The sequence below is a fragment of the Falco naumanni genome, chromosome 11 (assembly GCF_017639655.2).
Source record: "Falco naumanni isolate bFalNau1 chromosome 11, bFalNau1.pat, whole genome shotgun sequence".
NCBI classification, from domain to species: Eukaryota; Metazoa; Chordata; class Aves; order Falconiformes; family Falconidae; genus Falco; species Falco naumanni.
In genome coordinates, this window is record NC_054064.1 from 23,154,734 (window position 1) to 23,169,957 (window position 15,224).

General features: G+C 49.2%; 1 protein-coding gene across 14 annotated transcripts in view; it reads left to right on the forward strand.

Moving 5' to 3' along the window:
• PTPRF (protein tyrosine phosphatase receptor type F) overlaps positions 1–15,224 on the forward strand; it is a 391,845-nt gene that overhangs the window by 329,538 nt on the left and 47,083 nt on the right. For 9 of the 14 annotated variants that reach the window (XM_040609901.1, XM_040609900.1, XM_040609910.1 and 6 more), the window contains 4 exons: positions 6,374–6,400; positions 8,620–8,737; positions 10,968–11,546; positions 12,185–12,282. In XM_040609901.1, the coding sequence (XP_040465835.1) occupies positions 6,374–6,400; positions 8,620–8,737; positions 10,968–11,546; positions 12,185–12,282 (822 nt within the window). The remainder of the gene's footprint in view (positions 1–6,373; positions 6,401–8,619; positions 8,738–10,967; positions 11,547–12,184; positions 12,283–15,224) is intronic. The other 5 variants (XM_040609907.1, XM_040609908.1, XM_040609909.1 and 2 more) reach the window with 1 other exon arrangement.

Below are 15,224 nucleotides of genomic sequence, written 5' to 3' on the forward strand. Positions count from 1 at the left end.
GCCAGTCAGTTTATAAACTATTGGAGAGTTCTAAGTAAGCCTTGAGTCCGCTTATTTCATGCTACTGACTGTGTTCAGGGTGAAGCTCCTCTCTTGGCAGTCTGCAGGGGTGCTGCCTGCTGGCGGGGCACAGGGGTGGCTCTGCACCGTTGGGTGGGCACAGCACACCAGGCTGGGCAGCCCTCCTCCAGCTCAACAAAGCCTCCCTTCCCTCCTGTTTTGGCAAGGCAGGGACTTGACCTTGCATTGCCTCTTGAAGTCAAACCACCAGTGAAGCCAGCTGAGTCTGGGAAAGGCTAGGGGGAAAGGAAAAAAAAGTGAGGTGCAAGCCCACATTGCCTGTAAGTGACTTTGCCCTCTGAAATCCCCGTACAACAATTTGCTCATATTTATACAATCTCCTGGATACTCACTGACTGAGAGCTGTGCTCCAGGCATGGATATGCCCTCTGCTCAGCCCAGCAATGCGTAATTGCCTCTTTCCCAGGGTCCAAGGAAAATTTTGGTGCCCTGTCTGATGAAATACAACTCTTCTTTGGAGCAAGGGTCCTTCGTCCTGGATGACCCATGCTGTTCTCAACAAAGATAATCGTATAAATGAAGTACAGGATCTGCTGCTGTTGGAAGCGACGAGTAATCGATTCAGAGCTGGCTTGGTTGAATGATGCCCAATATAAATACTGGAGAGCTGCAACGATTAATTGATCTGTCTTCTGAACGCAGCTGTGAATCATTTATGTGTTTGTCAGTGGGGAGTACAGTGCACAGAGGCAGCTTTACTCCCCATTCATATTCTGAAGGATAAAACACAGTAATAATGTGGAAGGGGAAAACTTTAAAAGAGAGGAAATGCTTTGAGGGTCCTTGCAGTGTTGTCTGGGGCAGGTCTCTGTTTATGTTTCATATGTTGCTTTATTTCAGTCATTAGAAAAGCTGCTTACTGCCCTTTCCTTATTCCAGGAGGGTATAATCTTCTGGGTTGTTTGAGCAATTGATGCTGTGTTGTTCAGCTGGAGTTTGGAGTTAATGGGTTGGTCCCAAGCATAGGTGGCTGAAGTTGGGAATGTTCTTGTTGGTGTTTTCAAATATTTTATGCTTGCCCAGCCAGTTTCGTTTTCGCTCCTTACTCATACATTTCAGAGAGAAAAAACCCATGGTAATGTGCAGGAATGAGGATGCCAGAGCCAGAAATTTTCCAAGGAGTGATGGATTTTGCATTATTTTGAATGTGTGCATCAAGGAGGCAAGTTGCTTAAAGCTTCCTGGCCTGCCAGACCACTTACCAGTCTTTTGTATTTGCTGAATTCATGTGGGAAAGTTCTTGGTTGCTATGATTTTATTTGTTGGGGGGGGGGGTTCTGGTGTGTATGGTGCTGAACTCATCCACTGTAGTTTTTGGATGAAAGCAAAGGCCAGAAGATAGTTGCAGAGAAGTGACTACAGTGAAGGAGTCATATCACTCTTGTGATGACTCTGCAGGAAAGAAGTTTCACTGACTTGGCAGAAGAGATCTTTATTTCCCGAAGGAGTGAGAAGCCAGGCATGACCTGTGCTTGTGATGAAGTACATCTGCTCCAGAAGTTGAAGAACCTTGTAAGAGCTGCCATCTTTCAGTACAGCCATGCTGTACAAGATGTACAAAGTTGTACTTTGCAAACAGCCAGATCAAACTTTAACAAGTAGTCTTGGAAGAGTTATTTTCCATGGAAGAAAACAAAAAGATTCACTGGAACACTTCTCCCTGAAGGTCACAGGATGAAGATGACCAGAATATAGCTACAGTTCAGTACGTATAAACATTCATGAAGATTTATACCAGTGCACAAGGAGAGAATTAAACTGATTGAAAATCTGGGGTTCAAGAAGAAATTCTCTGGAAATGTAGGCAGAGCTCCTCCTCCTGCCTCACCAGGCTGTCAGCTGATTTTGAGTAGGTATGTACCATGTAATCTGCTTCCTGCAGATGGTATGAAGACACTGGTATTAAAGCTGACTCGTGATTTTTCCTGATTGAAGATGAGAAAGAGAAGAGAGTAAACGAAGATGAAAGGAAAAAGGAAAGGGAACGGAGATGTTAGCTATGCAGATAATACAGATCCTGAGTTTTCAAAACCATTTGAGCAGAAAGGACTAAAACATCAGCAGAGAAGTAGTGGCCCTGGTGCTGGAGAGATCACATTTTATTTTACGGCCTCCTGCCTAGGGAGAGTAATCAGTTCTTAGGAAGGCCCTGCCATGGAGCTGAGGCCTCTCCTCCCCTCTGTGGCTGTGCCTGTGACTGATTACCTCCGTCAGACTTCTCTGTGCCTTCCAGTCTGAGCTCTCACCTCCTACTGACAGACTGATGGACAAGCAAATGTGACCGTGCCCTGTGGAGAAGCGCCCAGGGAGAGCATGTGTACTGCTGCAGAGCTGGGTCAGATACCCACGCCACCTCCTGCACAGGCACTGCCTATCATGGCTCAGCCAGGTCCCATGGTGGGTGGTGGCAGGAGATTCATTTCTGTGCCCTGGGTCTTGTGCACAACACATCTGAGCACAGAGAAAGCACCTTCGAAAGGAGCAGGGGCACCAGTGCGGGGTCACAGCTGCACTCCATGACCCATACAAGTCCTCGCCAGCCTGCGGGAGCAGGGGGGACAGCAGGGCCGTGGGGCACAAGCATTAGGTTCTTCAGTGGAGGGGAGGGGTCCGCCTGCTTTCCTTGGTCTCCAATCCCTGGGCGGCTGCTGCGTGTCAGAAGGAGCAGTGGGCTTGATGCCCTCCATCCCTTCCCAGGTGCCAGGACTGTGTGCCCTGCACAGCTCAGCGCTGAGCCTGGAGCACTGGGCACAAAGGAGGCAGCAGGGCCGGGGGAGGACGGGCCTCTTCCCCCATGCAAGTGTGACTCTGGTTTGCTCCTTCCAAGACAGGCAGCTAGACCCTGCATGAATCTACCTGTTGATCCGTTGTGTCCTGCTGCCAGCCTGCTTGTCCTCGGCCCAGACTGGAACATCTTGAGGGGTGACTTTCTCCCCAGGCTGTAATGTGGCCTCGACAACTGCCTCGGCCCTCGACTGTGCAGTGTATCTGCCAGGGAGCCTGCTGCCTGCATTGCTCTGGGGATGCAGCGTGCACATCAGCCTCGCTGCTCACAGCCCTCTGCACATCCCGCCTGCCCAGAGAGCTTTGCAGCGCTTTTGCTGCTGGGAGCCAGCTGGGTACAGCTGGATGAGGAGGTCAGGCTTTATGGAAAAGAGACTCCTGACACCTCCTCCTGCTCCTACTCCTACTCTGCAGGGTTGTGGCAGGGAAGAGGTGTGCTGCCCACAAAAAGGGCTGCAGGCTCACGGGAAGATTGTGTGGTCTTCGCAGGCAGCGCTTCTCCATCCAGCATGCAGACTGAGTGCACGTCCCATCGGCTTGCTCCAGAAGAGCAGGAAGAAGTAACAGCAAGCACTTCAAGCTGTTGGATTGAGATCAAAGGAGGAAGGGGAAGCAGAGACTTCTATTCTCCCTGGGCAGTGCCCACCCCAGGCGTAACACAGAGGAATTTACAGCCTCCTTCTTTTGCTGTGTGATAGTCAAGGATCTTTACTTGGAACAACTCCTCATGCATGTGTACTCATCTAGGTAGGAGTCTGGCATGGAGGTGAGATGTACTCTGCTTTGTACGTGGAACAAATCTGAACGGCGTCATCCAAGAGGCACTTCAGTAATGGACAGAGGTGAAATTCGGGAGCCTTAGACTGCTGCATCCCACAAGATGAGCACCCAAGATTACATCTGGAGTTCCGCTGTTTTGCCAAAGTCGCTGAAGCCGAGAGGAGAACAATCTCCAGGAGAACCACAATACCAGCTTCCTGTAGCTGGGGCTGTTCAGGAGGGCATGAGTCTGTCTTTTGCAAGAGCCATGGTTAGGGAAAATGGACATTCCCTGGTGAGACATGACTACGCTGTGCGGTGTTGAAGTGTAAAATGAAATGTTAAGGGATTGCAGCTGCCATAAATACACTCTGTTAGCTTTAGCACTTCCCTGAGCCATCCTGCCTCATGCACACAGCCCTGTCTGAGTTCTTTTTATGACGGCTCCTGGGCTTTTCAGATCAATTTGTCTTACTGACCAACCTTAAACAGTTTAGAAGCAATTGAGCTAGTTTAAGGAAGGAAATGTTTTGATCTGCAGATGATATTTTCATAATGAAACTGAATTTGTACGAGGGTATTTATGCAGGCCTGGCTTTTCACTGTTACTCCTCCAGCACAGATCTCAAGGCGTTTCTTTGCACTCTGATCTGATGCAAGATTAAAGTCCACTGAAACATAAGAGCAAACAGTTTGAACATTAAATACTTGGTCTAAAATCCTAGTGGGTGATAAACTCCCTGTTGTGGTATGAGAGGCTGTGAGATGCAGGAGCCTCCTGAGCCCACATCCGCTCTGCTGTTCGTTGCGGTGGAGTGTCACCTGCTCCTGCAGCTCTGTGGAGGCATGTTGGGGTGTTACCATCCACGTGGCCCCCATACAGCAGGGACGTGGTGTCAGAGCAGAAGCGTACTTCTTGGAGAAAGAGCTACCAGGCCTTGTATCCTTCCTGTAGTAAGACTTTTGCCATGTTTCAGATCAGCAGGGAAGAGTGTGTGGCTGTTGGCCATGGTCTGGGCTGGCTGGCAGAGGTAGAATGTCAACAGCAATGACCTGGGGTGAGCTAAGCATGTGACACTGGAAACACCAACTTGTGTGTGGAAGGAGGGCCTTTAGTGACCATAATACTTAGTAGGGCCTCGGCTTTATAGGAAGTCTTTAGGACAACTTGATCCTTTTGTTGAAATTATATTTTAAGATAGTTTAGGGGGATAGTTCTACTGCAGTCTCATGGCATCAAATAAAGTAACTATAATAAAATCTTACAGGAACGTTTCTCCAATAGCTGTTTCTTTCTGAATTTAGAGAATAAAATGACAAATATTTTGAAGGTATACCATGTATTTTACTGCTGAGAAGAGTACTCTGCCACTGTGATAGGCTGCAGCCTGTGAAAGCCACCTCAAACAGCCTGACTACAAATGGCAACCTGAGGCTTTAATATCATTTAGTGCTTCTGCCACCCTTGCAGGTTCCCAGGCACTTCAGCAGCGTTAGCTGAACTTCCCGGTGTCCCGAGGAAGTCAGTGTCTGAGCGCCATTTCACAGCTGGCAGCTCAGACTCAGAAGCAAGGCTCACCAAGGCTCACACTGTGTGTTGGGGCAATAATACCTAAATTCCACTTTCATCTCTGTGCTTGAACCCATCGACCGGTGCTTCCTCCAGGCAGTTTTAGTAACCTGAGATGTAACGCATCACCCTGGCTGAGAGTTTGCTGTGATCTCTGCAAACCTTCCTTTGGTGCATCAACCACAAAGAGCAGTGCTACAGGCATGCGTGGCAGCAGCCAAGGTCTGCTAAGTCTCACCACCCCAATGCAGCTTTGATGCTTTAGAACCCCAAATCCAGCCAGAAACCTGCGTGTTCCCTCTTCAGAGCCCTAATTGAGCTGCCGTGGCTGGGAATCCACATGAGTTTTTGCTGGGAAATGGTTTGTGTAGAAGTCTTACCTGCAGGGCTGCTCTTGCCAAATGAGTGTTTGCCATTTGGTGTTGTGTAAATTGAGAGTGAGAAGCTGTTTCCTCAGTACATGCACCAGTTTTAGCCTCGCTGCAAGCCATGCTGCGCCGCTGGAGTGGAGCAGCTTAGTGTGAAGCTCTGTGTAACATCTCAGCCTGTCTTGCACTGTTTACAAGAGACAGCACTTCTTGGTTTCTGAGGTCCCCAGAGCATTTTCTTGAAAATGATAAAGGAAAGAGAGGCTCTGTAGAAGTTGCATTGGTGCTCCGTGGCAGAGTTCCCTCTGAGTTTTATGTGTTGAAGTCTTTGGTTCTCAGCCAAGAGATGGTGGCTAGAGGATCACTAGGACAGAAACTGATGATTAGGCCACAGAACTGTTGTGAGTGACTTGTGGGGCAGCAGTCAGCCCCAGAGCCTTGGTACAAGCTGTCCCTTCTTAGTTCTACTCATGGAAGAGGCAGAAAAGTGCAAACAAAGCCAGAAGGGGAAAGGACTGTAAAGTTAAGAATGATGACCTCTTCATCCATATGAGAAGGAAGTTCTTTGACCCTGTTTGTGTGAGTGATCTTAGATCTACTGCGCAGGCTAGCGGCATGTAGAAAATTGCTCTATGCCATTTCTTCCCTTGGCACAGCCTATGCCAAGTGACCCGCTGTGTATAAGTGTTGTAATCCCCCCAACCCAGTCTTGCTAACCCCTGCTGTTGTCATTGTCATTCCCTTCCTACACGTTGCCCCTTAAAATTCTGTGTCTCCATTTTTCTCTCCTCCTTCCTTTCTCCCCCATCAGTGGAGAGCTGAGGACTCCGTCGACCATGTAAGTACCACTTGTGTGTATTCCAGGTTGGAAAAGAGGGGTTTGGTAAATCGATTTGTGAATTTTGTAGACACAGTGCTGTCAAAACATCCCTTTCACTCTCTTAATGAGGCTGGAGAGTTACATTGTGAAACCTTCCACAAGCAGCAAATCCAGAGAAAATTGGCATTTAGATTGCTACTAAATGCAGAAAAGCAATTGACATTTCCTATAATCTGTATTTCCAGCTTGTTGCAGTGCAGTTTTAGGCAAGCTCAAGTGATCGACTCAGAGGTGCATCCTACTTTCTGCAGTAGTTGGCCCACCAAGTTACATGGTAAAATTAGATATATAATCTTTAAGCCACATTGATCATAGTCATAAAAAATAACCTACACTCTCAACCGTGACCTTTGGCTGAAACACAGATAGTAATAAGAAAGCAATCACATTTAAACAGTTAAATCCAATTTTCCCACGTAATTTTTAAATATAAACTCGGAGGAACAAAGTAGAAAATGACCTTTTTAGAATCAGCAATTCCATTACGTGCCCTACTGTGAGCTTCCCCAGCACGATGTATTTCTCCTGCTTTATACGGAGGATTCTTGCTCGTAGTGGCTTTGTCATGACAGCACTGTGTTTACATTATGCAATCAGACCTTCTTTCATCCATCCCTCGTCGCTCTCCCCTCCTCCCAGCTCGCTTGCTTTGCTCCTGGTGGCATGCTTTTGCGTGAGAATTTCTCTTTGCATGGATTTGGGAGGAGTGAATTCTCTTGGGATGTTCAGAGTCTGCAGGTTTCGTGTGAGTGCTTCCCCTGCGGGTCCATTGGCACCGATCGGACTGCGCGTCCACTCACCCGCACACATGATCTGCTGCAGGGGCGGAGTTGGGATCGGACTCTGGTTCACACGGTGATTTTGGCGGGGTTCTTGTTGGTGCTTGTTGATTTTTCTCTGGGCTGGCTGGTTCCGCGATGGTAACGTGGTGGTTTTCATGAGTAAGCCTGGGCAGGTAACCTGAACCAGCAGCACTGACTGGAAGTCAGCAGGTTTAATAGCGTGGGTGTTTGTGCGAGTGATGGGAGACTGGCTGTGCTCTGAGAGCAACCGCAGGTGCCCCTTGTACCCCTCAAGCTGGCAGGGATCCCCCAGGCAGAGATCAGACCCCTGGAGCAGCCTCTAACAGTGCCCATGCGGCCTGTCCTCAGCAACTGGAGATTAACCCTCTCCATCTCTGCTCTTCTTGTCTGCAACCAACCGAGAGCCCCTGTCTCCTTTCCAAAAGCTTCTCCAGCCCGGTTGTCTCTTGCTCCCTGACCTGATGGGTTGTTAGTGCTAATGGCCCAGTCGCTTTCGCAGCACCCACAGATAACTGCAGTTCAGGGGTACCTGCCCTGAGCTCGCTGGGAGCTGCTGAGCTCACTGTGTTTGCTTGTTTCAGGCCTGGCCAGCCAGGCTTGGCATGTTGCCGCTGGAGGCCAGGAGGGAGGAGCAGCGCTCCCCTCTTTGATCTCAAATTGAGGTGCAGAGCCATGCCCTCCTCCTGCCCAGAGGAAACCAGAGCATGCAAGGATGCTAGGACCCCTGCCGAGTCTGCCTTTCTGCTGCCAGACCTCCCATAGTGCAGGATTTTCCCTCCAGGTCTTGCCAGCGTCTTGCAATGACCCCATCCCATCCCTGCAACGCTGTGCCTGGCAAGGAGGGTGAGCATGATGCTGTAGCACTGCAGGTGCTCCCTGCCTGGGGCCCCCCGCCCCTGCATTGCCTCTCTGTGCTCCCCGAGGCTCTGCTGCAAGAGGCAGCTTTAAAAATCCCCAAATTAGCCCCCAAGAGATTTCCGCAGCCAGCTGAACTGGCTTTTGCTCTGGTTCACAGCTCCACAGTCCTCTTACTCTCAGGTTTCACGCAGGACCATCTCTGGAGCAGATCTCCCTCTTGGCAGAAGCCGTGGGAGAGCACAACTGCTGACACAGGTTGCTGGTGGGTCCTTGGAAAGGCCAAGTGTTAGAGGCAGGGTTGAAATTAGGCAGGTGAGCGTTGCGAGTGGCAGCACTTGTAGTTTGCTGGCTCTGTGCAAGATGCGTGTGTTGCAGTGTGATGCGTGGGTGTGAGCCAGTGAGTGTGTCGGTGTGTTGCTGTTGGAGACACTGACCCCAGTGCCCTCTTGCTCACTCCAGTAACAAGCATTTGCTCTTCTCGTTTGCCTCTTCTCTGCCCCGTGGATGAAATCCCAGGAGACAGTCATTGGAGGCCTGCTGCCAGAAACCACCTACTCTGTCACAGTCGCTGCCTACACCACCAAAGGAGATGGTGCCCGCAGCAAGCCAAAAGTCATCACCACCACAGGGGCAGGTGAGTGTGGGGAGTGGATGCCACAGCCACAGTAGGGGTGGTGGTAAAACCTCCCAAGAGGTGCATGGGGAGTATGGCCAAGGCACCTGTACGAGAGGAAGCGAGTGGGCTGGAGACGCTGCAGAGGTACATACTCTTGTGATCTCCAGCCCTTACTTACAGGCTTTGCCACTGGATCACCTGAGCAAAGTGCAGCAAACAGATGGACAGACACTGCCAGGGCCTGTGAGAGAGCAATGAAACTCATGGGTCTGAGCTCATCTGCATAGTCCAGAGACCTGGGAAGAGGAAGCCTGAAAGTCCAGGCCCTCCTCAGCTTTGGAGTCATGGCCTGTCCTCACCTTGTTCTCGCAGGCGAGTGCCATTTCTTGCTTTCTGCAGTAACTGGGATGGCCCCTGGCACAGGGGGCTCCTCGAGGTGCTTCTCAGCTCCCCCCCAGCCATTGCTACTGCTGCCTCCCCAGGCTTATATAGGTGAGCCCAGCTGCTCCTAGAGTCATGGTAAAATCTGGAACACAACAAATCCTGCCATAGGAGTGCTGCGAACACAACTTCTAGGTCCTGGTGATCCCAGCCAGGTTGGTTCTGCTATCTCAGTAGAGACTCGTACCCTGTGCCTAGTGCAACACGGGATCCTCAACCTGGAGCAGGGGCAGCCAGGAGTTCATCAGGTGCTTTCCTCCGGATGCGGTCAAGCTTGCCTTTGGCAGTGGCACCAACTAGTTGACATTGTCTTGTCCACGATTTCCACTCACTAGACCTGTCCTACAACCGATAATCCTGCTGCTTCCTCACACCAGCCGCAGGAACAGTATTTACCACTTGTTATTATGGGAATGCAGCTTGTGCAAACTGAGAGCATTTGTTCCTGGTGCTTTTAAACAAGGAACAGCTTGCCATCTCCTCCGCGCTGCATATGGGGAGCTCCAGAGGTAGTTTCCACTGTCACAATCTCAAATGCTGTCTCCCTTGTGCCTCACCATGATGTATGCTCTGTTCATCAAATTGCTACAGCTGTCCTATAAACAGGAAAAGCTTCTTAAACATCCCAGTGTTGCACTGTAAACCACAGTGGGTCTTCCCATCTTATGATGCACATTTAAAGTTAATATTTGGAATCAGCTTTGAAAATAATGTGTCCCTTAATACTAGCTGCTGTTAGACATTGTATTATGAGTGCAAGGAGGATGGCACTGGCAGTGGAAATGTAATTGTACGTCTTAAATAGGTACAAAACCAGCCCCAGAGCTGCCTTTGTACAGGCTCGTCTGCAGGCTTGACCTCAAAGGAGAGTGTTGGTATCGCCCTCTGATGGCAAAATCGGGGCATAATTCTGTCAAAAGCATTTTTCTCTTGTGATCGTCTGTGGGCTCATACATTTCAAAACTGTGCAAGGATATGTAACTAGGTTTGGCTACAATCCCATTTTCGTTTTCATATCGATGGCCCCATTCCTTTGATTCTGAGTATCTTCCCTATCAGTTGATTTGTTTACAAATCTAAGCTGATGTGAAGACGCATCCTTTTTTTAACTGAAGGAGATCAAGGTATTAAACCATCAATTTAAAGCCATCAGTTCCTAACCAGTGACGACAGCACCCCTTGACTTGTGCAGCATAAGCAAAAATCCTGTGGAACGCTTGTGTTCACCTCTCACATCGACACTGACATCACGAATCTGCTCATCAGCTAAACCAAAATGTATTCTGATGGCAAACAGCCCGCCCAGCTCTGCTCGCTGCCTCTGCAGATGGTAAAACTGCAAGGTTTCAGGATGAAATTTGTCTGCCTCCAGACAGATCAGGATGCTGGACTCGGGCTTCTGTGTGCCTGTTGTGATACAGTGCACTGGGGCCAGCATCCAGTGAAGACCACTGATTGGGAGGACGATCTTCTCAGATCTTCTCTGAGATAAATATTATACTTTGAGGTACCTTAAACCTTTCCTGTAAAAGGGGATGAATTTTGGGGCTGGATATGGCTGAATTGATTCTCTGTTTAGATGGCAGCACATGGGAGAATGGCAGCCAAGAGCTGGCTAGCTCCAGCTTCCCTCGCCACCGGATTAGGGTCAGTCTGCCTCTATCCATGTGAATTGTCTGTCATCCTCTTCACCCTGTTTTCTGAACTTTCCCACTTTCCTCAATCCTGACGGACTGAGCAGCACAGAAGCGGTCCTTCCTTCCCCTCCTCCCAGGCTATAGATGGTCATTGTGTGTTTATGTTGCAGTCCCGGGGAAGCCCACCATGATGATTAGCACGACAGCCATGAACACAGCCCTCATCCAGTGGCACCCACCCAAGGAGATGGTAGGGGAGCTGCTGGGTTACCGGCTGCAGTACAGACGTCTTGATGAGGAAAAGATGAACACGATAGACTTCGGGAAGAGAGACCATCACTACACTGTGACCAACCTGCACAAGGGGGCCACATACCTCTTCAGACTGTCTGCCAAGAACAGAGCTGGCCCAGGAGAGGAGTTTGAGAAGGAGATCACTACTGCGGAAGATGTGCCAAGTGGCTTCCCGCAGAACCTGCGTGTGGTGGGTCTCACCACTTCCACCACAGAAGTTGCATGGGACCCCCCAGTCTTGGCAGAAAGAAACGGCAAGATCGTCAACTACACTGTGGTATACAGGGACATAAATAGCCAGCAGGACCTCGTTAACATCACCAGGGACACAAGTATCACTTTGACGAATCTGAAGCCAGATACCACTTACGACATCAAAGTGAGGGCCCGCACCAATAAGGGGGTTGGGCCGCTCAGCCCCAGCATCCAGTCCCGGACCATGCCTGTGGAGCAAGGTAAGTGCCCCGCTAACAAGCCCTAACAGCAAGCTCTGCCTCCGGGACAGGGACCTTTGCTTTGGTTCACGAGACTGCGTCCCCTTTCGCTCTGACTAATGAGATCAGGTACAGTGTGCTCCCCAGTCTAAAACTAGTTCGGTGAGGGGAGGCTCAGCGAAGGTTTCCTTAAAGTTGCTGTTTGAGGGGAGAGGGGCGTTGGTGGTAGCTTAATTGCCTTTGTTGCTCCACAGGCACACTTTGATGTTTTATCTGTACATGAAAGGCTCTTGCTTGAACTGGAGCTGGCAGCTGGGTAGGATCATCTGCAGATCCAGTACCTGAGCACCACTGTTCTTTGATCGTGGCAAAGGGCCAAGAGAGTGTGAGTGGAGGGGGGAGAAAGGAAGGCTGCAGTTCAGCCTACAACTTCCTTTCTGTGATGCTGGAAAGTATAGTCAAAAAGCAAAACTCCACTGGAGACTGGGGACTTGGTAAAAGGCTGTTGCTCTTTTCTCCTCATCCCTCGCTTCTCTGCTGTAGCTGAACTCTTTGACCTCTGCTGCTGAGTTAGACAAAGAGAGACTTGGAGCCAAGCTGCTGCCTGGCTCCCTCCTGACTGGCCTTACAGCGCTCAAATATCTTGTTTTTCATTCCAGTGTTTGCTAAGAACTTCCGCGTCAATGCCGTCATGAAAACGTCTGTGTTGCTGAGCTGGGAAGTGCCTGACTCCTATAAATCTGCAGTGCCTTTTAAGGTAAGGGTGGGATGCAGAGGACAGGGAGCTCCACCTGTGGCAGTGAGCAGGACAGTGGAAAGTGGCATCTTGACCTGCCATGATGTTTTCAGGCCATCACCCAAGAGACGAGCAGGGGGGTCACGTTGCTCACTGGCCTGGGTTCTTGTGGAGCTCAGACCTCCAAGCCTAAGTTATGTATCTGCTCTTGCTTTTGAGCACCCACACGTGAACCACTGGCACACAGTAGAGCACAGAAAGCTGCTTGCTTTCCTTCCTCTCAGCCTTCTTTGGCCAGAAGGTGTGTAGTTTTGTTTCTTTCTGTTTTGATCAGTTGTGGAACGGCCAGTAAGCATGGCTCGTGGTAACAAAACAGGAGTGAATAATGATGGCTGAAGCACACCAACAGGAAGTGCCAGGCAGTGAAGGCATGTGCTGAGCAGAGGCAGTGTGAGAATGCGGATGTCTTGGGGATCATAATATGTATTTCTGGCTTCGCACCATCTGGCTAGAAACCGATCTTGACCATCAAGTACCTTGATAGTGCCTCTGAATTAGTTGCCTTTTCAAAGGCAAATGGAAACTGGTCCAGCATCCCGAATCACTGATGCTTTTCCCACGAGCAGTTGTGGTGGTTTTTTACGCAGTCCCAAGCAGTGCTTCACTCCTCCATGAGCTTTCTCAAGTAACTTGTTACCTAGTATCACTTGGCCGGGGCCTACTGGTCAGGCTGGCCATTGCAGCTCCGAGACAGTGGTTACACAAGCTTGTCCTGATGCCTGACTTGGTTGAAGTATGAAAAGTCATAAATGCGACTTAATTGCAACAGACCACCAGGAAAAAGTGGTCTGAAAACCAGCCAGTGAATCAAACTAAGGATGACTCCTTTTGCAATGTGTCCTGTCTCAAACATCTGTATTGCCTTTATGAGCTACTGCAGAGCATCAAGGGAGATGCATAATCTCAGGGAGCGAAGGAGAGAAGCATCATCACCCTTCCAGAAGGTGTTACAGGTGTGAGCAGCACAAGATGTGTCAGTGCAGAGGGAGCTCTGCAGGAATGGCTGCTGCTCTCTTTTTCTGCATCACAGTTCTGGATGTAGTGTCATCCACCAGGCTGCAGACAACACTGATGTCTTCCTGCTCTTATCTGTCCCCCAGTGCAGATCACAGAGTGGGTAAAAGGCTTGAGTGCGGTGGAAATTTCTACAGATCTCAGTGCAGCTTGTCTCCTTTAAGAAACAAAACTGACATGTCACATTGCCAAGGATAATCTTCCACCCAGTTTCAGCAGCTATCTGCTGCCTCTGCAGAGGTGGCCAGGGGTGGGAGCAGTGTGACTTCCCTTCCTTCTTGCACAGGCATCCTGCCGTGCTGTGCCTCAAGAGCAAGTGCAAGGCCTGCATGAGCTGTGGAGACCCACGGCCAGCAGAATGAGGGGAAGGTCCTGAACTGCCTCTACATCAGACTGTGTGTGAGCACCTCCCCTTCCTTGTTACACTCTCCTTGTTTAAATCCTGAAGCTGAATTACCATGATCAATAGCAGGCACTTGTTAACATGCAGCGTTTAGCTGAAGCAGACACGGCTTTTGTGAAGACCTTCTGGTATTCAAAGCTTTCCCAGATGTAGGGTGCATTAGGATCAGTGTTCTGATATCTGGCCGCAAGGAACTTCACAGAGCCCTGTTACTTTGCACTCTGCTGGAGAACCAGTCTGCTTCATCTTGCCTTATTCTTGTGGCACAAAGCCCACGTCTCTCTCTGACAGCACAGTGCTAGAAAGGGACAGTGTGACCTTTGGAGCATTACTGCCACATAAGGATGGTAGAGTGGCTGGAGGTAGCCAGGAGCCAAGGACGTAATGCTGATGCCTTGTAGCTGTGATTGTTTACACAGACGGTGACTCAGGGTCTGCCCCTGCTGCGGGTTAAACCTCAGATGACACAGAAGCAGATGGCATTAGCCACTTGCTAACTGAAGAGCAGTCATGCAAATGAGAGTGTTAAAAGGATATTTCTCTAATAGTGTCTTCTTTCTATTAATGTTCCTAGACTTGCAGGCACACATGAGTCAAGGCCAGGAGCTAAGAGGGTCAGCTCCAGGTCGTTGATTGTGCCACTCAAAAGAAATCCTTAACCTTCAGGACTTCGTATTTTTATAAACAAGGCACCTCTCTCCTCTAATTCAGGCACATGGGATGCTGAGGCCAGAGCCTAATACTGTAACTAGCATAGCAGATAAATCTCCATGGGAACAATTAGTATTATCTACACTTGATAAACAGTCTCATGCTAAATCTATGTCCCAAAGGGTGTCATATTCCACGTTAACAGATTTAATTAAAGTAGATATTGTTCTGACAATGAATAGTAAGGCACAGGCAGGACTGATGCTTTTTTGTTCTTATAGGGGATGAACTGAGACCTTAGGAATTTTCATTGCTACCAAATCAATAATGAAGGTTTGACTTCTCTTTGGGGAATTTTCACAGCTTCTTCTGGTCCAGGAGATAAATTCCGTGTAAAATGTTGCCCAGCAGTTGTGGCGGAACAGAGGCACTATTCCTTTTCTGTTCCAGTGAGCTTGCAGAAAACTGTTCTGGAGCTTTCATGGAAAGTGCAAGATATATACAATCTTCTCCTTGGGGAAACTGCACTTTCCTGAGACGAATTTTTCAACTTAAGGGCAGGACAGAGGATATATTAGTTAAAGGCAGCATCACAAGGTATTCAACAAATAGGGAGAAGGAACAGCACCTTTTGAAAATTATGATGGTACTGGTTCAGAAATAACCCTGAGAATGCTGGGCAGTGCTTTCTCACAGTGTGTCCCATGGAATGTAGTAATTACTCCTGCCCGCAAAAGAGGCAACCTTGTCTGCTTCTCCATCAAGTCATTATCTTTTCCAGTGTTGCACACTATGTGTCTTTTCATCTTTTAGTTCAATACATTCTTTGCTGCCT